The sequence below is a fragment of the Eurosta solidaginis genome, chromosome 2, assembly GCF_040869045.1.
Source record: "Eurosta solidaginis isolate ZX-2024a chromosome 2, ASM4086904v1, whole genome shotgun sequence".
In the NCBI taxonomy this organism is placed as follows: Eukaryota; Metazoa; Arthropoda; class Insecta; order Diptera; family Tephritidae; genus Eurosta; species Eurosta solidaginis.
The window spans coordinates 256287035-256313142 of NC_090320.1; the positions used below are offsets into that span (position 1 = coordinate 256287035).

A 26108-nucleotide genomic window follows, 5' to 3' on the forward strand; every position below is an offset into this window, starting at 1 on the left:
AGGTGTAGCATGGAGACTCTCACGTCGCAGTATTGTTAACACAAAAAAGTATCAGACTTAATTTTAGTGAACTATAGAACTTACCGAACATCAGGATGAACTTAAGTAATGACATGAAATGGACAAGTGTACAATGATTAGACTGCACGTTCCGGACATATTATCAACTTTAGAATTGACGCATATGGCGCTATGTTCATTGGCTCAAATGGTTTGAGAGCCGAGGGCAATCGTACACCACTTAAGAGTTGGGAGATGCCGTGATTTTTTAGGAACAGTGTGAACTGTGATTATGTGCTCTCAGTCCCAGCGATATTTTTCCGTGAATGACAATGATATAACGGCAATCTGATTAAGGGCAAAGTTAAGACCATCCACTCCCAGATTTTTCATTAACTTTTACATAACACTGCTGTTACTGCGACATTTTGCGTTTTAGTTTTCAAATCGTTACTTCAAATCAGGGAATAGAGATGAACTGGAAACTTAATATTTAAGCTAAATGTGCACCACTCTATGACAAAACATGGAGGCTATATCTTAAAATATTGTATTGAACATTTAATACTGTTGTGAAGCCAAGCTTCCTAGGTTTGAGACCGAAGTCAAAGCAAAGAAAACCAATAACAAAGTGAAGCAAACTTCATCGACTAGATTGAATTGGCATAACGGGTGCGATGAGAGCATTCCATACTGATGTACTAAGTGCCTTAGTGGGAATACCTCTCTTTCCCTATTATTCATATAGAAAAAGAGGCCACACTTACTGGGCGAAGATATCAAAATATATTTGATCTAAAGAGCGGAAACGATACATGGTATATAAAAGCAATAAGGAAACTCATAAGAAATCCCGTATTGCAACTACCTCTACGCTCAGAATCTCACGGATTTTTAGGTGTTCTCTTCCTCTTAAAAAAAAGGAAATCCATAAACTGACCCTGATTCAGCGGTCTGGTTTACTGATGGATCCAACTTAGATGACGGAAACCCAGAGCTAGCGTCTATGTGCTGAACTTCAAGAAGTCTATATCATGAGCAAAGCAGTAGAAACACTGGAAGAAAATAGCTGAAACTGCAGCCGCATCAAATTTCATATTGAGAGCCAAGCAGAAATTAAGACAAGATTTTCGCAGGGTGCAGGATCTACAAGTATTTTAGAGTGTAAGCAATCCCTGCCACCGTGGTGTGATCGTAGCGTACTCCGCATACCACACCGTATGCCCTGGGTTCACACCTCGGGCAAAGCAACATCAAAATTTTAGAAATACAGTTTTTCAATTAGAAGAACATTTTTCCTAAGCGAGGTCGCCCCTCGGCAGTGTTTGGCAAGCGCTCCGAGTATATTTCTGGAATGAAAAGCTCTCAGTGAAAACTCATCTGCCTTGCAAATGCCGTTGGGAGTCGGCATGAAACATGTAGGTCTCGCCCGGCCAATTTGTAGGGAAAGTCAAGAGGAGCACGACGCAAATTGGAAGAGAAGCTCGGCCTAAAATCTCTTCGGAGGTAATCGCGCCTTACATTTTTATTTTTTAAGCAATCCCTAAAAAGAATCGGGACGGCGAAAAGCATACATCTATATTGGGTTCCAGGGTATATGGGAATATATGGGAATAAAAAAGTGTCGGTTCCAGTCATTACACTCAAAGCTAGGCGCACGCTTCAATGCCAATTTCAAACTAAAGCGAATAAGTTCCTGGAAATTTTAAAATTGTATATTGCATTGAATCACCTAATCCTTAGCCTAGCCTAATATCTGCAGGTCTATAGCTAAAATGTAAATATCGACAAAAGTATGTACGTGAGCATACATTTGTTTGTGAATTGAAAAAGAATTGAGTTGTGACGCGTTTCATGCGTTCGCATACGATGCGTGCAAATTGCAATTTGTTGGGTCTTAAATGTTTATAGCTGCTTGCCAGAATTTATAGCCAACTTAAAAATGAACAAACAATCGTACAAAAAAGTATCAAAACAAAAACAATAACAAAAAGCACGAACAACATAAAGTAATAAATGAGTAAGCTGTGTATAAGCGCGTACAAATCTTCATGTGTATGTATGTGTATATGGATTTGTGTGTGCTTTTTGCAAGAATTTGTCGTAAAAGCTAAAGTCGCAATTGCTAATGTGCTTAGCTGCTTTGGTTTTGTTTCTGCTGAACACATATTTTGTTGTTGTTTTTTTTTTTCATGTTGCGTACAGGCGTTCAGGTTAGCGCAGCGTGACAATGCTTGTTGTTATTGTAAGCCATATGTATGTAAGTACGTGCGGCGGTATTTTGCCACCCTTTTTCCACATTTAACTTGTATGTCTGGTTGTAGCTTACTTACATGCTTGTTACTGGTTATTGTTGCTTGTTGTTGTATGTTGCACTTATTTGTTTTTGCTGTTATTTTTATTGTTATTGCTGCTTTCTTTTTTTCTCACATGTTGCTTGCTGGTAGTGCTGTTGCTCTATTGCCTGCAACACTGCACCACCATTTGGTCAATCGCTTTTTGTAGTGCTAATAAGAATTTATGTGCATTACAACAACAACAACTTCAAGTGAATTAATTAACCAATGTTGGAGCTCTGCCGGCATAATTCGTTGGCCATTTGAGTAGCGCAAAAATGCGACTAAGTAGAAATGATGTTATTGCTAGCAATTATATTGCAACAAGTGTACGCATGCGCGGAATGTTCATATGTTTGTATGTATATATGTAAGGGTGCGTGTTTGTACTTTTATGATTTTATATGACAACCATATTACATACATACAAATGTTGATATATTAAATAGGTACATGTGTAGTTATAGTTCAATGGAATTCATAAATTATTTTTCAGAATGCATAAAATGGCCAATTGTAAGGGCAGACATGGCATAATTGCCTTTTGTGCAAATAAAATTTGAATTTGATTCCAAGTTTTTAAGTATGCGAACAGCAACAAGTTGTTGGTCGGTCATTCTTGCTAAAACACTTTAATTGGATAATAATTCTGATAAGACGAGATCAAAGCGGCTTATCGGGGTTAGCGGTTTGACAGATAGAACTTCACTCTAAACTAACTGGCCGAATTATTACTTAAATGCCAGATTATATATGATGCCGTGACTCTTTGCGCCACAGTCACTGGCATTCATATGCACTACAATATAATACCAAAAATTTGACAAAGGCAAACCTCATTGTCACCCACTGAGGTGTATGAATGCTCTAATATTATACGAATTTTGCTTCACACGAGAAAATATGGCTCGCTGCGTTATGCACAATATGCCCCTAAGGTTCAATGCTCCTGATTATGCTACAAAGAATTTTCCAGTTTTTAAGATGTAAAAAAACGAGAAAAAAGCACCACAACACAAGAACAGAAAGAAAGTCAACAACAGCAACAACAAAGAAACCAGAAAAAAACAACAATAAAAAAAAGAATAATAAGAAAACATCAACAAAAGAAAAAAACAACACCATAAATGAAAAGAACAAAATATTTTAAATACTAGAATGCAACAATAACAAGGAAAACAATAACTACAAGAAAAACTACAACAAGAATATAACAAGGAAACAGCAGCAAGCAACAAGGAAAAAGACCACAATAACAAATTCATTATCAACAAAAAAGGCAACGATTCAATGTTCTAATCGAGCTCAAGGCCAGAACAAGATTTTTTTTCTAATGATAATTATTGGCGGCCACCGTGGTGTGATGGTAGCGTGATCCGCCTATCACACCGTAGGCCCTGGGTTCGCATCCCGGGCAAAGCAACATCAAAATTTTAGAAATAAGGTTTTTCAATTAGAAGACAATTTTTCTAAGCGGGGTCGCCCCTCGGCAATGTTTGGCAAGCGCTCCGGGTGTATTTCTGCCATGAAAAGCTCTCAGTGAAAACTCATGTGCCTTGCAGATGCCATTCGGGGTCGGCATAAAACATGTAGGTCCCGTCCGGCCAATTTGTAGGGAAAATCAAGAGGAGCACGGTGCAAATTGGAAGAGAAGCTTGGCCTGAGATCTCTTCGGAGGTTATCGCGCCTCACATTTATTTTTTTTTTTTAATTATTGTTTTTTTTTTTAATTTTTCTATAATTGAAAAATTTGTATTATTATCAATGGGCCGATAAAACAAGAACAATTGAAAAAAGGCAACAATAAAATTAATAACAACCAGAAAAACAAGAACAACAAGAAAATCAACAACAACGAAAAGAAATAAACAAGAACGAAAGTCAAACAGCAACAAGAAAAAGAGAATAACAAGAAAACAACAATTGAGGCAAAAACAACAACAATGGAAAAACAGCTACAGAAACAACAACAATCAAAAGAACAACAACACAAAAATGAAAACAGCAAAATATAAGTATTCCAAGAAAAACCGCAGCCCACAAAAAATAACAACAACAAAAACATTTTATGACAAGAAAAACAATAAAAATAAGAATAACAACACAAAAATTAAAACAAAAAATACTGTGTAACGAGGATGAAACAGCAACGAAGAAACTGCCACAAGATGAAAAAGGACAGGGACAAGAAAAACAACAAGAATAACCAAAATTGTGGCGAAAACCAACAAAAAAAGATCTACAAAAAAAAAGAAAGCAACAAGGACTGCAGCAACGACAAAAACAACAGCTAAAACGTTAAAAAGGGCAACAACAAGAACAAAAACAACAAAAAAACACGTCTTTCAATAAAATAAAAGACAACAACAAGAAAAACTATTACTATAAGAAAAACAATAGCACTAAAACAACAGAAACAAATATACAATAACTAAACTCAGGAATAAACGTTAAAAACAGAAATTTAAAACATCAACGAAAAAATAAAAAAATCAACAACAACAAGGAAAACAGGAGGAGAAACAAAATGTAAGAATACAAATCGAAAAACGACAAAAGCAAAAAAGATAAACTACAACAGGAATAAATAACAAGGAAACCTGCAGGAGGAAACAACAAAAAATGGAAAAGGAAAATAACAAGGCGAAAACAACAAGAACAAAAAAATTACAACTGGAAAGAATGAGAAAAAAATATAATAACAAAAGCAGCGTAAAGAAAAAATTGGTAAAATAAAACAGCAACAACAATACGAAAATCAACCAGAAGAATTCCAAAAGCAAGCTGCAATTACAATAACAACTAGAACAAAAAGTAGATTAGAAAAACAACGAAAACAACAAGAAAAGCCATGACAACAAGAAAAACAACGGCAACAAATCAATAAAAACAACAAATCACAAGAAAAGAGCAGCAACGAAAAGCACAAAAACAGCATTTTTTAAACAGTAATGGAAAAATACAAAAAAAAAAAATGTAAGTAACAAAAACCACAGTAGATAGAAAAAACAAAAGAAAACAAAATGGTATCAAAACCCAAAGCAATAGCTTGCAAAAAAAGAAACAACTACAATATATGCGGGATTACTTGAAGGACTACCGGAAAACTGGTATCAATCGTACAAAAGAGGACACACAGTCAAAGAAGATGAAAATTACTGGCAAATCAGCTCAGAGTTCAATACTAAGGCCCGATCTCGGAAGCAAAAATCACCACCAACTAGGTTTAACGCACAGGGCCAGAATGAGTTAAATAGGAGGCAATAATCAATTTCTTTTATCTCAGACTTTCCAGAAAAAGTGCCCACAAAATGAGACTAATTTTCTCAAGTTCAAATTTTTTAGTTTTTTTTTAATGTCTATCAATAAGTTTATAAAACAATTTCAAAAAATTGCAATGCCACTCACCTTAGTACTCGTTGTGCGCGGCGCACCACCCAATGCAATCGCATATACTTCAACCACATAGGTATCTGGTCCAGCTTCACGATCCAATTCTTTTGCTGTCGATAAAATGCCAAGTTTTGTGTCAATATCAAATAAGCGATCGACTTGTTGCACTTTTTTTGTACCCGCACTTGAACCGACACTCGCATCAATTGCAGTTACATTCGTCACGTAGTACTCGACTTCGGCACCATTCAAACGTGCACTCACAGTTAAAATACTCGTACCGATTGGTTCGTTCTCATACACCGAACCACTTTGTTCGCGTTGATCGAATGCAGGACCCGACGACGTACCCGCCAAAGTAGACGCCGTTATAATCGTTATATACGCATCAGTACTTTTACGTTCACTTTGCACAGCTTCATCAGATGCCTTCAAAGCCAATTGATAACGTACTTCAGGCTGTTCGATTACACGCCGCAAAGTTATCGCGCCCGTATTACGATGTAATTTAAATAGATCCGTATTGCCGCTAACCATTTCGTATGTGACCAAACCATTGCTGGACGAATCAGCATCGCGTGCATGCACATGCATCACTGGCAAACCGTCACGATAGTGTAAACTTTGCGCAGCCGCTGTTTGCATTGGTAAAATTGCGGCATTCATTGAAACAAAATTGGGCGCATTATCATTGATGTCCTCCACAATGACGGTAACCAGTTTTTCAGCATACAGCTGTGGTTCGGGGGTAGCAGCCTGATCGGTGGCAACAACTGTGAGGCGAAATGTATCAATAGTTTCGCGATCGATTTCACGTAGCGTATGTATGACACCAGTCATTGTGTTGATACCAAAATGACGCCCACCAGGTTGTTCAGGATCTTGTTTTACTATTGCATAGGTTACTTTGCCGTTGAGACCCGAGTCAGGATCTTCTGCGGTGATGGTAACGATTGGCGTTTTCACAGCGATGCCCTCCTTTATTTGACGCACAATGGCGGTATTTGGAAAACTCGGTGGGTTGTCATTCTCATCCACCACGTTGACAGTGAAAATAATAGTATTCGAGAGACGCGGCGTGCCTCCATCTGAAGCGGTTATATTCAAATTATACGCTGTAGTCTCCTCATAATCAAGCGATTTATGCAAATACAAGCTACCTGAGATGGCGTCAATGTGAAAAGTATCCTTGCGGTTGCCCGCTGTTATACTAAAAGTCACTTGACTATTAATGCCCAAATCAGAATCCGTCGCGCGAAAGCGCATCAGCTCTGTACCAATAGCGCTTGTTTCTAATACTGAAACTTCACTCGCTGTTTGCGCAAACTCAGGCGCTACATCATTTTCATCTAACACTTCAATTGTTATGCTTGTGCTTGAACTTAATTGTTGTCCTTTTAACGCCGCATCGCGCGCTATCACTGTCAACTTGTAGCTGGATTGTTGTTCGCGATCTAGTGCGCGCGCTAACGAAAGTTGTCCTGTAGCATCATCCATTGTAAAACGTTCAGCTGTATTACCATCAACAATTGAATAGTAAACATCACCATTTAAGCCTTCATCCGCATCCACCGAATAGACGCGCATTACTTGCGTACCAACGCTTGAACCTTCTGATATTTGTACGTGGTATGGAGCGCGCACAAACTGTGGCTCATTATCATTGATATCTGTTATGATTATCTTAACCTTGACCTTGTCGTGTAAGCGCTGTACGCCATTATCGGATACGATGGCCTCTAGTAGGATGTAGTTATTGCCATTATTAATACCTTCACCAACGCCGCTCTGCGCTGTTTGTACACTTTTCAACGTTCCAACCGCGCCATTATTACCAACACTAGCGCTCCCACTATGCCGCTGCACCAATTCTTCGCGATCGAATGGATGTAGCGTCTTAATGAAACCATTACGCATATCCACGGTGAAATCTCGCTCTTGCGTTGCAAGCGTATAAATCAATTCTGCATTACGTCCAATATCACGATCCGATGCTGTCAATTTGCCGACAAACGAATCGGCTGGCTCATTTTCTGCAATGCTAAAGGTGAAGGTACTATTTGTGAATTGTGGCGCATTATCATTCTCGTCGATGACATGTATAATAACCGGCACAGTGGATGAACGCGCAGGCTCACCATTGTCGCGACATGCCACAGTAAGCGCATAATAGTCGCGATCTTCACGATCCAACGCAGCGCGCACAAACAAATAACCATCAGGAAAAACGCCAAACTTCTGCTCTACATTACCCTCAATAATTTCGTATGATATGCGACCATTTGCACCCAAATCTGCATCGCTGGCAGCGAGCGCAAAAAAAACGCGCATTCATCTTGGTGGACTCGCGCAACGATGTCTCGTACGATGTGTGATCAAATACAGGTGTATGATCGTTGACATCAACAATGAGCACTTCGAGCGTATGTCGCGTTGATAGCGGCGTCGGCGCGCCACCATCTGTGGCCATCAACTCAACATGCAACAGTGTGCCGGGTGCCGAGCGCACTGGCCTTTGTAGCTGTAGTACGCCAGTTGTTTCGCTTATACGAAATTGTTCATCCGGATTGTAGGTGAGCGTGTAGGTGATGCGACTATTCATGCCCGAATCGCGATCACGTGCGCGTGACAAGTAAACCTCTTGACCGACAGCCGCATTCTCAGCCAACTGTATCTCACCGTCACGATCGATTGCAGCGAAGATTGGCGCATTATCATTAAGATCAGCGATTGCCACATTTACCACACATTTACCAAAAGCGAGTCCAGTGCGCGCTACAATCGACAATTGATATTGTGCTTGCGCTTCACGATCAATACGACGCGCCGTACGTATACGTCCTGTACGACGATCAATTGTAAAATTCTCATCCACATCGCCATACATTATCGAGTATTCTATGTTGGGTGGCAATGTCGCTTTACCGGCATGTGACTTCACCTGCACACGTCCCAATTCGCGTCCCAAAGCAGCTTCGCGTTGTTCATGATCTTCCACAATTTGAAACTCATAACTACCATACGAATCGAATTCTAGCAACTCCATTTTGGATTGCAACACAATCTCTACGTATGCGTCTTGTTCGCTACGTCGCTCACCGCGATCTTTCGCTGAAATTTTCAACTTGTATAGCGCCTTGGGTGACTGGCGTATATCAGCGCTTATGCCGCCGCTACTGCCTGGAGTAAGAGTGCGCAGCGTTATGGCACCACTCCATGTATCAACGGCAAAATGGCCATCACCACCTGATTCCAGTTGGTAGGTAATTAAGGCATTATCGCCTGCATCACGATCGCTCGCAGTGACTTTTAATAAAGGTTGCTGGTTGTTATTGTTACTCAGATTGTTTGTCGTTGTATCGCCGATGCTCGTTGTTTCATCAGGTAACGCATAAAAATAATGACTCGGATAGAATACAGGACTATTGTCGTTGACATCCTCCACACTAAGATAAACAGTAGCCGTTGCGGATTGTGGTGGTGCGCCTTGATCGCGTGCGATCACAAAAATCTCATAATTCGCAATTGTCTCACGATCAAGTGCACTGCGCGTTGTTAATTGGCCAGTAAGCGCATCGAGCGCAAATTGTTGTGGATATTTACGTTGCACACTACTCGCGAGCGTATACGTCACCGAACCATTTGTGCCTTGATCGTGGTCTGCGGCCGTAAGCATAGCGATCAATGTTTGCGCTGGTGTATTTTCACTTAAGCTAACATTAATTTTTTGTTGTTGGAATTGTGGTGCCTCATCGTTTTCATCTAAAATGGTAACCTTAAGTTGTGTATACGCCCACTTTGGGTTTGGGCCACCATCACGTGCTGATATGCTCAACTCTACGCTATCTTCTACTTCACGATCCAAAGCGGCTTGTGTGGTTATCAGCCCAGATGCTGGATCAATGGCGAACCATTGTTTTGTATTGCCCGAAACAAAATCGTAGTATATAAATGCATTCACGCCTGTATCCTCATCGGTAGCGGTGATCGAGGCTACATATGTGCCAGGTGGCGCAAGTTCACTCAATACAGCAGAATATTCGGATTTCTCAAATACTGGCTCATGATCGTTAACATCGTTGACATGTATGATGAGATGCGCTGTAGCCGTTCGCGCTGGCGTGCCACGATCTATAGCGACTACTGTCAAATTATATTTTCCAATCTCCTCACGATCCAATACACCGTTAACGCGCACAATATCAAATGATGGTGTGCGCTCTAAGCGAAAGTGTCCCAATTCGTTGCCAGATATAATGCGTAAACTCGTTTCACCATTCAAGCCTTCATCCATATCAACAACCGAAACTGCAGCAACAACACTACCATTTACAGCATTCTCATCAACTGTGGCATATGTGCCAGTGGGTGGAAAGTATTGAAAACGTATAACGGGATCATGATCGTTAGTGTCCACAAGATTGACGGTAACATAAGTACGTCCATCCTGACGCGGTGAGCCATGATCGCGTGCAAAAACCGTAAACACACAACTCTTCGGACAACTAGCGCCCGGACGCGCAAAAGTTTGACAATTTTGCTGCGGACAAGTCAGTAGCTCAGTTGTGGATATAACACCCGTCTCAGGATCTACAGTGAACTGTTGCTCTGTATCGGCGAGGTAATATGTGATTTTCGCATTATCACCCAAATCATTATCGGAGGCCATCACTTGCAGCACAGGCGTTCCTGGTGGCACAGACTCATTCAACGAAACTATATAATCGCTATGATCAAATATGGGCGGATTGTCATTCACATCAACAATAGTCACATTCACCAACAAATAACCATATTTGGGTGGCTCACCACCATCGCGCGCTGAAATATTCAATTGATAGAATCCACACGATTCACGATCCAGATTGCCTGTGGTCTCCAAATGTAAATACGAAACATCACCGCTCGGATTTGTAGTTACCGCTAAACGAAATTTATCATCCACATTACCATCCACAATACGATAATCTTCCGTTATGCTATTTACGCCAATATCACGATCAGTGGCAGCATCCAGCAGCAGACGCGTACCTGTGGCAGCGCTTTCCGAGAATGAAACAGCTATACTTGGCTCTGGAAACTCAGGCGCATTATCATTTACATCCAGCACGAGTATACGCACCTCAATTGGATAGGTGGGTTGTGATGAGAGCACCACCAAATCGTAACGTTCACGCATACCCTCACGATCCAGCACTACATTCGTTTTAATTTCACCCGTCACTTGATCGAGCATAAATTCACGTGGCGGCTCATTAAAACGATATGTAAAATTTGGTTTCGTCGGTATAAAACCGACTACAGTGCCACGCGGCTGTCCTTCTAAAACTTCAAATTGTGCGCTTGTATCAACAGCGCGTGATTGCATTAGACCTGTAACGCCATCAGCGCCCGCTGAGGAACGTCGTCGTGGAAAAGCTAGCACACTATAGTGCGCTATAGTATTTGGCGCTAACACTGTATTGTAGGATGTGCTTAATGATTGATGTTGTCCAGCAATCAGCGTTGGTATGTTGCATAGCATTAGAAGCGCCAGCGCTAAATAAATTAATGGCCACCGCATTTTGCTTAAATCTAAATTTAATTGCCACCATAGCATGCTACTTTGTTTTGTTGCATTATCATTGGTAGCCGTTGGCGTTACGCATAGCATGGCGCTTGCTAAATGCTTACGTGCATTCATTTGTTTGCAGTCTTTATTTCCACTTACAAGAAATACCGCATTTGTTCCTTCATCTCGCGTAATTTCTTTACGGTTTGCGGTAGGCGCGTTGGTGCAGCACATTGAAGGCGCTATTGTGCGCATTTTAGCGGCATCCCTTTTCATTACGACATGAGCGCCTCTTTCTACCACCTCTTCGGCGCTGCATCTTACATCGTTTACGCTTATCTTTGTTATATTGTTGGCACTGCTCTTCTGATTGCAGTCAATTGTGGCACTCACAGAAATGAAGATATCATTACAATTTGGCTGATTTTTCATGCTGTAAATGCACGCGCTAGTGTTTTCGCTCGACTTCTTAACGTCTCTGGTCCGCGTGACCAGTTCGACGGCTTCTTGTTCGCATTTATTTTGCACGTCGCGTTTGTTTTTTCCCTCAACGCCTGCAGGCAAATATTTTGCGTTCCTGCAGCGCGTCATAATGTCGCTGCGTTTATGTGGACTACCGTGATGCGGCGGTCCCTTAAGCTTGTCGATTTGGCTTTTTCTCTCTTTGCTATAATTAATTTTTTTTTGTATTTACTGAATATAGCTCGGTAGTTTGTTTCTTATTTTGTTATGCTTGCTTTTCTATGCACTTTATCGTAATTTTCTGCAAACTTACAGCCATTAGTGCAGCGAACGCGATAAGTTCTTGAAATTGGTTTCATCTTTTTATACACAATTTTATTTTAGACATTTACGTTTAACAAAAACACAAACACATAAATTTTTTATTTTTAAATCCTACTTATTCTATTCTGCACTTATTTGTGCGCACACACTCGTACACACCTTTGAGTAATTTATAATGATTCCGATACGTTGTAGATGGAAGTCGTTCGTCAGCTTGTGCTGGATGGTATTAAGATTTTCACTTTTTTTTGTAGTGGCTAAAAATTTTAATATTTTTTTTTCTTATTTTAACACTTTTTTGTACTTAACTTTCACTCTAGCAGCTTTTTGTTGTAAATTAATGATGGCTGGAAGAAGACCAAATCCGCTGTAAATGCATCTCATCAAGTTCACGAATCTGTAAATATAAGAGAGTAAATTAAATAAATAAGGCTCATGAAGCAAAAAAATATTTTTTAGATAAAAATTTAATATAATCTTGAAAAATTATTTAAATATACAAAAAAATAGCCCCTATAAATTTTTCAAATGACGCCAATTAGTTCACTTCCCAAATTGAGAGCAACACTTCTCTCGTGAAATATAACACTCCTGACCAGTGTTGCCATTTTAGCTTTTTTCAAACTAGATCAAGGCGAATTCAGTACCAAGTGTTGTTATCCCAACAGCTGATTGCTTCTTCTTGATTATTTTCCATACAACGCTTTGTACTACAACATGTCAATTAATCGAAATCAAAGAGAATTTTCTTTTGACTTGACATTCTTCTGCACGGCGGAGTGGTTGAATTCGCTTTGCCACTACCTGGTGTGGATTCGCCTTGAACAAGATTTAGCTTTTTTGCTCCGTCTAGCTTGAAATATTGTGACTGATATTTAAGCTTATTTTCATCCTTTTTCAGAAAGTTTTTAGCTCTTTTTGGCTTATTTCCAAAATTTTAGAAAATTTAGTTGAACAATTTGGTGTAGCTTAAATTTTAAGAATATTGAATGAATTTATGCTGGATGGTAAACTTTTGAGGTGCTTAATAACAGCTAATGCTAGCGTTATGATAGGTGGAAGTCGAGGAACAGTAACTTTATTATAGCAACATCAACCTAATAGCGATTTAGTTCCGTGTGTTTGCCATTCGATTCAATAGGCGGCTTCATTTGCTTCAAAACTACTCCGTGTAGAATTTCAATTTTTGATTTCAGAAACATTTAACTGGTCTTCTAAGTTCGCAAGTAGACAAAAGAGCTATACAATGCTATTTACTGCCATTAAGTAAGGCTGAACTTGCACCATTGCGAAGTGCATCTACATGAATGAGATAACATTTTTCTAAAAGTTCAAAAATTTTTTTAAAATTTTCGAAATGAAAAAATAGGTGTTCTGTGTAACTTTTCAATAATTCTGGAGTTTCTGCAAATGAGGAAAAGAGTTCTGTAAATTACGCCCAATTATCACATTTTTCATAACATTTTTATCCTCTCCAGGAACACCAGAACTATTGAAAATCTACTCAAAACACCAGTTTTTTTTTTAATTTTTTCCTTTTCAGGAACGTCAGAGGTAGCGAAAAGCATTTTTTTTTTTTTTAATTTACAAAATTTTAAAATAATTTCGATTTTCGGAAAAATGTGATTGTTGGCCGAAATTTTGCAAAACTTTTTTTCTCCTTTTAAGAGCTCCAAAACTATTGAGCCACCATTTTTTTTTATGTTCAAGTTTTTTTGTAATCGACTTTTGGAAAAATGTGAATATTGGGCGTAAAATTGTAGAACTTTTTTCTCTTTTCAGGATCCCTAGAGCTATTTGACACTTACTTGTAATTATTGAAAAGCTTCTCAGAACACAAATTATCAGAGCTTTGGTAATTCAAAAGCCGAATAATTTTCTTATAATTATATTATTTATGATTTTAGTGGACTGTATGTTATTATATATGTTTATTTTATATGTTTGTTCTTGTAGAATAACAGAGCATCTGTTACAGCTTTGTATGTATTTAATTGGTGGCAAGCACTTGGGCTCTGAGGATTAAGCTTCCTCAATTTGCTGCGAAAACCCCACCGCTTTACCGTTTATGTATTTTTTGAGGGCGAGCACCTCGGCCCTAAGGTAATAGCTGCGTTTTGGGCCACCTTATTTTGCTTTGACAAACCCCGATTTGGGATAAAGTTTTTAAACCATGTATTTGGAATATTGCACTAACCAGTTGAGAATTACAAGCGCACTCAATAGTTAATTAAACAAACAAAAGAAAAATGTTCATAATTTAAGTCACTTGAAAACCATATTTTTTTTGTTAATTTAAATTTTTTATAAATTTTTCGACTTTTGAAAAAATATGATAAATTGTACAACATTTTTCTCTTTCTCAGGATCTCTAGAGCTATTAGAAGTCGAATTAGAACAGTTTTTGTTTTTTGTATTGCGAGATTGTAGTAGTAATAGTAGAAGGGTGTCAAATGCGTTATTTTAACAAATGTTTACAATGTTTTTAACAAATGTGTATTACTAGCAGACCCGACAGATGTTGTTCTGCTCTGACTTTAGTCTACCTTTTAAGCAGTTTTTTCCTCCTACTCTATCTTCCCCACTCTACCCCCTTTCCTTATCTTTTTATTCACTTTTCCCTTTGCCTTTCTCTTTCTCTGTACCTCTTTCTCCCTCTCCGCCTTTTGCCTCACTTCTCTTCCACACCATCTATACCTATCTCTCTATCTTTGGCTAACTCTATCCCTCTCTCCTTCCTCTTTTATTTCTCCCTAGTTCTTCTTACTCTTCTCCAACACTTGTTTCTAATCCCAGCGGTCCCTGCTCCAAAGTGTCGGTACTACTTATCTAGGCAAAGGGTTACCTATATACCAAATTTCAGACAAATCGAACAGTGAATAGAATTTGTTTTTTTTTTTCTTTTTTTTTTTTTTTAGTGTTTATTTATTTCGATGTTGATGATCTTATATACTAAAGTAAACAATAGTTTTCATTTAATAATACAATTATACAATGACTCTAGACGAGTTCTCATGTACTTGGCGGGCTACATATGATATAATATAACATTTTATTAGTTGATAACACTTATGTGTAACCGCTTTAACTTAAAGCATGTATGAACCATGATTATGTTGCAAAGAAAAAAACATTAAAAAACAATGCCTGATTAAATATTTTTAATAAAAGATAAAATTAAGTGAATAGAATTTGTTTGAATAGATCGGTCCCTGGTCCACTACCCGGAAAGAAACTTAACAAGAGCACTAACCTATCATTCAATTTGAATCAAACTGCACATGGTGTGCAAATTTGAATAAAATTGGTTAAGTAGTTTAGGAGTCCATTGCGGACAAACAACGTGACACAAAATTTATATATATTAAGATTTACTATGAACTTCGAGTACAAATTAACTTAAGTTTTTTACTAGAATTAAATATTTATCTAGCCTTTCTTAGCTTACCCTTTTGTCCATTTAGCTTTTTTCTAAAAAAAAATCTGGCAACACTGCTCCTGACGCAGTAAAATCAAACAGGTGTAGTCAATATAACAACATGGAGTCGCATCACAATACTTGCTCTCATAAATTTAAGTTGTGCTACCACAACGGTTGCAGACAATTTGGAAAAGGGGTATATTCAAAGCACCGACATCTCCAACTCTCTCTCAGACTACCTGATCATTGTAGTGTCTTCCAGACCATGTTGGAATCACCAGGTGAACTAAATAAAAAAGATAGAAGTGATGTCTTTTTCACCATCAGAAGGGGGGTAAAATTTTTACCCGCTTTGAAAAAATAAGAGTAGAAAATTAAATACCTTACTACGAAAGCCATTGCATAAACTGCTGTTTTCAGCATATCAGTGCCACCTAACGCCAATGCAAAATTAAATACAAAGGGCCAGTGCGAGTTTACATTACTCTTAGGATCGAATAAAAATAAAAAATTCAATGCGGCCATCTTAACTGTGATGAGCAGTACAATTTGATAGATGTGACCAAAGTAAACTGACTCCAACTTCAACTGCAGTTCAAACTTTCATTGAAAAACCGGACATAAAAGAAACATGTGTTATTTATATATAGTACGTATGTACGTCAGTTATTTAGTTGAACTTTTCTACTTTTTTCGGAACTTAAATGGGTTTCGGGTTCGATAGAAAGTTTTACAGTCACACGTGGAAGTGATCGTGATACTCTTAAGAAGCGGCAATCGGCCGATAACCAGAAGATGCTGTTCCGAAGCGAGCTGGATTCATATATTCTAAATTAAAATCCTTAAGTGTAACATTCCTCTCATCGTAGTGGTCTAATTTCTAGGGCAAAACAGAAACAATAAGTTACAATTTTTTGTATATTTAGAATACCATTGTTTTAGCGAAGTATTTCTTTGAAAGTCTTCAGTAGCATGGTACAGGGTAAGATCCTTGGTTCAATATGACGTGAATGCAAATAGTTTGTTTTAACAAAGACATGTTTCAATTTCTTTGAGAAACAAATTAAATATACCAAATAAAAACAAAAACAATTGCAAATTAAATATATATAATGAAAACTTCAAAAATAACGACGTATTAATTTAGCACGGCCTTACTTATGGAAGCCAACACCAAATATACCCAAATGATGAATCTCTGTAATTAAGTCCAGTAAAGGTACATCGATACTCTCCTAATTGTTTATGTGAAAAAGTACTAAAAGTGGCACATCTTACTCCTGAAAATTGGAAAAAGCGACACCTTTTCGGAAACGGAAACAATATTTGTGAACAATTTTCATATAGCCGAATGAGAGAACGAAGAAGAATTTAGAGCAAGACAAATGGCCAAAGTGTCAAATATAAGCCGCGGCATATATAGAAATACACACTCACCGCAAGGAATTTTTACTTTCAGAAACAGCCAAGCGGCAATCAAATTCCTTAGCACTTATTCGCTCATTTCTGAACTAACACTAAACTGTCGCCGCTTGTTTCAAGTGAAGGTACAATAGAGCCCTGTACATCTCACGTTTTACTCATTTTGAGCGCGTTGTTCTATTTCAGGTTCGTAGCTTAAGTCTTTTCATTTTTTTATACTTTTGGCTCAAATCTAATTTATCTTAATGCTATATTCAAGGTCGCATTTTAATTTCAGTAATGCTTTTATTCCTTTTCTGAAAAGTACTAAATCCTAAGTGGTCAAAGAAAAAACAGCCGCTCATCCTTTAAAGCCTCTTTGCTTAAAACACACAATTTACTTGTACCGTTTATTTTAATTTGTGCATAAATTTAAAACTAAATACCTGCTTTATCGCCATCATTTTTTGGCTTTTCATGCATTTTTACGCAAACACAAAACATAAAAAATCACTTCCCTATTTCTAAACTATAATCACACATGTCCAGACGGCCTAATTAAATGTTCGGTTTTGGTAAAATTAAAGTAGACATTTTTAAAGCTTTGCAAAGTGTAGCTTTTAAGTTAAATTTTTTTTAGATTTTTTGCTTTTTGTGCAACCATTTTATGTACATTCAATAAAAACTAAATTATAGCAACAAAAAGTGAGTTGATTTTTTTTTTTGCATTTCGATCGATCTTCTGCCATTGAACGCATATGGATAACATAGAATGTAAATAAAGCGCAATCGAGCAAAATGTAGTACTCACGGAGCAGATCCTCCACATATCTAATGCCACAGCGTCTTGGCGCAGCTTAAATTTTTTAATATACCTTTATATTAAGTCGCTTTCATGTTTGTCCCCTCATTTCCATACGAATTTTTGACCCACGGAAAAGTCTTTTTCGGTAACTTCCCGTTGAGCTAGACACTCGATTCTTAGAACATAGTTCAGACTTGACAGACATTACAATGCAAGTGAAAAAAAAAATCAGCTAGGTGGTGCACGGATCGAGATATACAGAAAATTTATTTTAAAATGGAAATTTGCGATCGACTTTTAACTAACTTCTCGGTGATCCAGAGACTTGAAGCTTAGCACATAGTTTGCGTGTCGATGGCACTACAATTCATGGAAAACAAAATGTCGCCAGGTGGCAGACGAATCGAGATAAACGAAAATCCCTGAAAATCCATCACTTTCCGGTGAACTGGAGATATGAAACTTGAATCGTAAGTCAGCACCCATACAATATTTTATCAAAAAAATGCAAATGGGAATCTTTCAATCCATTTTTAACTAACTTGCCGGTATCTAGAGACTTGTAGCTTAGCACATAGTTCGCGACCCAGTGACAATACAATTTACAGAAAACAAAATTCCGCTAAGCGGCACGCTAAGTGAGATAACTACAAATCCTTGAAAAACAAGGGGAATCTGGCAATTGATTTTTGAGTAACTTCCCGGTGAGCTAGAGATATGAAACTTGAGCCGTAAGTCAGAACTCGGTGACAATACAATATTTTATCAAAAAAATTCCGCTAGGTGGCGCATTGATCGAGATATTGAGAAAACTAGTTTCAAATTGGGAATCCTGCAATCGACTTTTAACTAACTTCCTGGATATCTAGAGACTTGAAACCTGAAATATAGTTTAAAACTCGGTGACAGTGCAATGCTTGATCAAAAATTTGAGCTACGTAACGTACAAGTCGAACTACTTAGAAGATTAGGCCGTACCTTCATGGTTAGCCTCCTGAGTGTTGCAGGCGTTGTAGAATTCCACCTCGTTGAAGGCCCAACTCAATGCACGTCCTTTCATACTTTTAGGCGTACGCGACTTACACCACGATTATTTCAGACTTTCAGGCGTATGCGAATTTCACCACGATTTTCAGCTGTGAAAATTAAGTAGCTGACAAACGAGGTCGAATTCTCTTGTTATGATGCGAGGTGGAACTCTATTGGTTTCGCCAGTGTTGTCTTAAATCTTGCTATTTTGAACAAATACATAAATAAAGATAAGAATTTTCACTTAGGAATTACTTAAATTACTAATCAAAGTTGCAATTGCCTTTTTGTAGGCAGTACTAAAAAATTTAAAATAAAAAGATGCTAAAAAAATGTTAAGGACTACCTTTATATAAATGGACCAAAAAATAGAAGGCAAATTTTCCTTTAATACAGACATAGTCTTGTTGAATTTTGACTAAAAACTTTAACAGTACCTCTTGTAAAAGAATTTTGGGATTTAAAATTATAAAGGTAGAGTGCGTGTTTAAATTTTAAATAATCAATTAGTTAATCCCAAGTACATGGTTTACCTTAAATTGAAAGATTGCGCTCCACCTCTATAGTTTTAAATCCCTTACAAGAGCTATTGTTAAATTTTTTTAGTCAAAATTCAACAAGACTGTCTGTATTAAAGGAAACATTGCTTTCTATTTTTTGGTCCTTTTATATAAAGGTGGCCCTTAAAATTTTTTTATCATCTTTTTATTTTTAACCTTTTTTCTATCTTTTCGCCAGATACATTTTCAACAATCACTGCCATTGCCACACATTTCTTATTGCTTCCTTTTTTCCTAATACGTATGTGTGTGTGTGCATGTAGTTGCCGCTAATGAATGGTTCTTGTTCATTTTGGCATTTTTACTTTTTCTTTTCGTATTCAACTTTTTTCTCCTTTATATATGGCTGACTAAGCCCGTGTTCAATGTATTTTAAGATGCCATTAGAAACGTGCTGTTCTTACAAACTCTGCTGGTTAAGCACAAATAAGCAGCTTCAATTGCTATGTGTGTGTGTGTGAAGCTTAAGCTTATATATCATATGCAGATTTTGTTTTTATTTGTTTTGGAAACGAAAGTGTTGGCTTCTAAAAGATTTTGGAACGGATATAGAAGCGTGAAAAATAAGAAGATAAAAAATATTAAATTGTGAAGTTTTTGTATGCAAAATTGGTTTTGAAATATTACGAATTTCAAAAGAAAATTTCACAGAAACATTTAAAAATGAACGCTTGCTCATTTATCAATTCGGCGAGGATTTTAAATAAATAATGTAAATTAACGTGGGAAAAAGAATTGAAATCATTGTTTGCTTTAAAAAATAATTAAATATTTAATCAGATTTTCATTTTATTTGAATGAATGTCTACAGATAATAGCGGGTGTGGTAAGTATTTGAGCCTCAAGCAAGTTGAGCGCTGTTCAAAGTCAATAACTACCTATCGTGTTTAGTTAGCGAAAAAGTGAAGCTAAAATGAGGTTATAAAGCTTTAAAATTTAGTGAATTACACTAAGTTTTTTTAAAATGTTTTGTGTCATGTTTTGTAATACTATGGTAAGTAGCGTTATTTAATGTTATCTGATTGTCAATGCCGCTTATCTTAAAAGAACTGTATCTAACCTGCGAAGCCAACTACGGTCAAAGAAAGGTACATATAAAAGGCGGAGCAGCATAGGGTTCGATACTAGGTATCGATCTTAACAGTACGAAGCTGCAAGCTGTGACAGCTGGAACTAAACTAGGCCATGCGTAATGTAAATCGATTGATGACGAATCACGGTATTCAGCTAGTAGCAGCAAAAATGGACGTCGTTATCCTGACAAAAAATACATATTTTCACTATCAATAATATGAGGACAAATCGGAACATGCACCTCAACGAAATAAATGGGGACGAGTGGAGCTCTAAAGCAATACCCAAGAAAGCTGGTTTCATCACACCACTCTCACCTCATCTTGGCACGCGGTTTCCCAAGAAGCAGACCCGGTCAGTGCGCGAACCATCTTGTCTCTAAAGATACAAAAGCTATATACTTGAGCGTAGCAGAAGCGAGCAGAAATCCTGTTGCCATGCAGGCGTGAAAAGAATCGAAGCAACGCTGGCAACAACAATAGAGTAGCAATTATTCAGAAGAGTGCACCAGAGAACTTGCTACCGAAATCTGACCACGCCAAGAAGTCGACTTTTAGCCGGCGAAATTTTTAGCCGCGCACAACTACTTCTATAAATATTTCCTGAGAATGGAGAAGTAGGTATGTGAAGCATATACTTGGAAGCAAACAAGAAGATGGACGCCCATCCCATTAGCGTGAGAGCAGCGATAGACCTCATGTAGCGCACAACCATTCCCGAAGTAACGCTTAATGCGGTTCCAAATACAGAGAATTGCGCGAGCCAAGGAAAATTAAATTTTAAAAGGTAGTTCTTGAAGGTACAAGGAAATCCCATGCTCGGAGTATCTTGCAGTGACACTTTAAAGATTCCACGTGCGTATAGCATTACACTGTTAATTTCTTAGATTAGTTGCTTATGAAGACACGAGGATCATCCAGTGTTTTACAACGTACTTAAATAAGATTACCTTTTCGTACTTCTCTATGTAAAAAAAATTCAGATAGAGGCGAAAAAGCTACTTGAACAGCAAAACAGCAAAGAAAAAGAGCTCCGATTTGTGCGGGTTTGGTTTGGACGTGTAAGTTCTAAACCCTATAAATTATCTAGCTCAGCGGTCTGCAAAAATTCTTAGTGATTGCCCTTTTGCACACGCAATGGGAGCATAATTGTGCTATGGAATTCAGACCCTAATATTGACTAAAATCGAGCCAGAGTCTTGGGATTAAGTCTAGCTAGCTTGCGCTCTCTAGCTTCTATTAATACTTCTTAAACTTTGATTACAGTATTATCTAAACGGAGTTTATACTCGAATTCACATAACAGTTTTCGGGCATAAGGGACATGAAGGTAAAGAGCAAGTATACTGCCTTATCAAACAGAGTGGAATACACGATTTTATGGTTCTAAGCCTTTTTGTGGGTCAACAAAAGACACATTGAGGAAACCATGAAAAACTGTGAAAGAAAACATAAGATTCAATGGATTGTTAAAAGGTAGGTCAAATTGTTAATACTTCCCTCAAACTCATATATCTGAACAGAGAAGACTTGCGTACGCAGCTTGGAAGCTGTATGGGATAATTAATTCTACGATATCATCTAAATAATTCAAGTAAAGGAATTGGTGGTTTTTCTAACTAAATGTTGAAATGCCGGTTCATATTCTCTGCGAGTGTGCAGCTCCAGCAAGACATAAACTATCGTATCTAGGTGGCGTTACTTCCATCGTCAGAGTTATAGCCGCTAACCTGTATCTCTGAAGAAAAATATTGGCAAACGAACGATACTCATTATGTGTGGGGCAAAAGTGCTTAAGGCAGAGACTGAGTCCAAAAACTTGACAGTTTTAAAACAACAATTCTTTTGAACAAAGCAAATGAAAACTACAAATAAAAAAACAAGAACAAAAACAAGTAAGGAAGGTTAAGTTCGGGTGTAACCGAACATAAGCATAGCATAAGGGAAAATAACCATGTAGGAAAATGAACCGAGGGAAACCCTGGAATGTGCTTGTATGACATGTGTATCAAATGAAAGGCATTAAAGAGTATTTTATGAGGGAGTGGGCCATAGTTCTATAGGTGGACGCCATTTAGGGATATAGCCATAAAGGTGGATCAGGGTTGACTCTAGAATGCGTTTGTACGATATGGGTATCAAATGAAAGGTGTTAATGAGTATTTTAAAAGGGAGTAATCCTTAGTTCCATAGGTGGACGCCGTTTCGAGATATCGCCACAAAGGTGGACCAGGGGCGACCCTAGAATTTGTTTGTACAATATGGGCATCAAACGAATGGTGTTAATGAGTATTTTAAAAGGGAGTGGGCCTTAGTTCTATAGGTGGATGCCGTTTCGAAATATCGCCATAAAGGTGGACCAGGGGTGACTCTAGAATGTGTTTGTACGATATGGGTATCAAATTAAAGGTATTAATGAGCATTTTAAAAGGGAGTAATCCATAGTTCCATAGGTGGACGCCGTTTCGAGATATCGCCATAAAGGTGGACCTGGGGTGACCCTAGAATTTGTTTGCACAATATGGGCATCAAACGAAAGGTGTTAATGAGTATTTTAAAAGGGAGTGGGCTTTAGTTCTATAAGTGGACGCCGTTTCGAAATATCGCCATAAAGGTGGACCAGGGGTGACTCTAGAATGTGTTTGTACGATATGGGTATCAAATGAAAGGTGTTAATGAACTTTTTCATTTTCTTCTACTTAATATGGTAGGTGTCACAACCATTTTATAAAGTTTTTTCTAAAGTTATATTTCGCGTCAATAAAACAATTCAATTACCTTACCATGTTTCATCCCTTTTTTCGTATTTGGTATAGAATTATGGCATTTTTTCATTTTTCGTAATTTTCGATATCGAAAAAGTGGGCGTGGTCATAGTCGGATTTGGTTCATTTTTCATACCAAGATAAAGTGAGTTCAAGTAAGCACGTGAACTAAGTTCATTAAAGATATGTCGATTTTTGCTCAAGTTATCGGGTTAACGGCCATGCGGAAGGACAGACGGACGACTGTGTATAAAAACTGGGCGTGGCATCAACCGATTTTGCCCATTTTCACAGAAAACAGTTAACGTCATAAAATCTATGCCCCTACCAAATTTCAAAAGGATTGGTTCATTTTTGTTCGACTTATGGCGTTAAAAGTATCCTAGACAAATTAAATGAAAAAGGGCGGAGCCACGCCCATTTTGAAATTTTCTTTTATTTTTGTATTTTGTTGCACCATATCATTATTGGAGTTGAATGTTGACATAATTTACTTATATACTGTAAAGATATTAAATTTTTTGTTAAAATTTTACTTAAAAAAAAATTTTTTTTTAAAAGTGGGCGTGGTCCTTCTCCGATTTTGCTAATTTTTATTAAGCGTACATATAGTAATAGGAGTAACGTTCCTGCCAAATTTCATAATGATATCTTCAACGACTACCAAATTACAGCTTGCAAAAGTTTTAAATTACCTTCTTTTAAAAGTGGGCGGTGCCACGCCCATTGTCCAAAATTTTAGTAATTTTCTATTCTGCGTCATAAGTTCAACTCATCTACCAAGTTTCGTCGCTGTATCGGTCTTTTGTAATGAATTATCGAACTTTTTCGGTTTTTCGAAATTTTCGATATCGAAAAAGTGGGCGTGGTTATAGTCCGATATCGTTCATTTTAAATAGCGATCTGAGATGAGTGCTCAGGAACCTACATACCAAATTTCATCAAGATATCTCAAAATTTACTCAAGTTATCGTGTTAACGGACGGACGGACGGACGGACATGGCTCAATCAAATTTTTTTTCGATCCTGATTATTTTGATATATGGAAGTCTATATCTATCTCGATTCCTTTATATATGTACAACCAACCGTTATCCAATCAAACTTAATATACTCTGTGAGCTCTGCTCAACTGAGTATAATAATAAGAAGGCTGCTTAGAAGTGCTAAATTAGTATAGTATAGATAAAACAGAGAATACTTATAGTTCCATAAGCTAGCAAATTTGTATGCATGTGAAGGCGTCACTCAAGCTATGTTTTGCGCAAATATTTATCCTCAACAGAATTTTATACCTGTGTGCTATATTGCATACTCATGAGGGAAGCAAAATTGCTTTGGTAGCGTACACAACTTTTTTTTTTCTTATAGACAACATTAATGCCAACTGGTCCAGCAATGATGATCAAATATTTTTAAACGTTTTTTTTTTCTTAGTTCGTATAAATATAAATATATATAGAATTATATCTCTACAAATGTATTTATACTGATCTGTGCGACTTGTCAATTCTTAGAAATATTCTATAAAAATTTTACTTACATACATACATACATATAAACACACAGCTAAAACACCAGCATCAACACCAAGCCAAGCAAATAACAGCGCACAAAAAAGGTAGACAAGGAAGGGCAAGAATTTCGGTATTTTGTTGTTGAAATTCAAGGAATTTTGTATGAATCCTTGCTGCTCTGTTTATTGAGCCTGTTTACCTGTCTGCGTCGATCTGGCGACCTGTCGTATCTACATTGAAAAAAATTTCACTTTTATTGCTGTCATATGAGCGTTAATGTGAAACGATGTTAACTTGTTCAATGATTTTGTTATTTGTTTTTGTTGTTTGGTTGTTATATTTTTTTTATCCATTTTTAAGTATGTATTGTATTATAATCATGTGGGCGTTAAGTTTGATTTTTGCTTTAAAAACTTTAAATACATATAAAGGGATCATATTTGCATACATTTATCTACATTCGTAAATAGTTATATACCAAAGAATTGGCTTACTAAAATAGTTTATGTGAGGTCTTTAATCATTTCGACGCCATAGAATTTTTAGATACAAAATGTGTACCCCATTCATACAATGCAACTTCCATAGTTGGATTATTCTTAAAATAATTTTCTCAGGAATTAATGAGGTTCAAAAGGACCAGGATTCCGAGGGCCTTTGAGAAAGTTGGTGAGTTGGAAAATATTAGTTTCCAATATATCCATTCCTTCCAACTATTTCCTTGACTAAGAGGTTTACAAATATAGTCCAGCGAATTAAAACGCAGCAGCTGCGCTGGCTAGGCCATGTTATGGGAATGAAAGATGACACTCCGGCCAAGAAAGTGTTTCTATTGGAACCCGCCTATGGAAGCAGAGCTAGAGGGCGGCCCCACTCCGTTTGAAGAACCAGGTGGAAAACGATTTAAACTTTCTTGGTGTGACCAATTGGCGCCGGTTGGCAGAGAAAAGGAGCGACTGGCGCACCTTGTTGGACGGCCATAACCGTTTAAGCGGTTAAGCGCCCATTAAGTAAGTAAGAGGTTTAGAATATATAATGGCGTTGTCGAAAAAGACGCGATTACGTTACTAGAGCCTGGAAAATCAGCCAACATAGGAGAATCTTATCATTCGATATCTCTAATGTTGTCAGTTGTCAAGACACTTGAAGCCATTCTGCTTCCCTATTTCACTGCAAACTTGCATCTTGTCAATCATCAACATAGTTATCGAACACAACATAGCACTACCACCACGCCAAACGCTATCAACACGCAGATAAATTACGGATTAAATCAAAATACCCACCACAGAAGAGTAGCGCTAGACTTATATTTTGATATAGTCAACCAGGGTATGCAAACTATCTGTCTGATCGGCAGGCATCGTTGCAATGAGGTAACGTAACATCTAAACCCACAAGAATTAAACAAGGGGTACCACAGGGTGGTGTTCTAACCCCCATTTGGTTTAACTTCTGTATATCGAAGCT

General features: G+C 37.6%; 1 protein-coding gene across 1 annotated transcript in view; it reads right to left on the reverse strand.

Annotated features, from left to right (window-relative positions):
- LOC137240830 (cadherin-related tumor suppressor-like) overlaps positions 1-26108 on the reverse strand; it is a 165514-nt gene that overhangs the window by 68625 nt on the left and 70781 nt on the right. Inside the window, 2 exon segments of the mRNA XM_067767656.1 lie at positions 5745-8058; positions 8060-12463. Of these exon segments, the coding sequence (XP_067623757.1) occupies positions 5745-8058; positions 8060-11871 (6126 nt within the window). The 5' untranslated portion in view covers positions 11872-12463.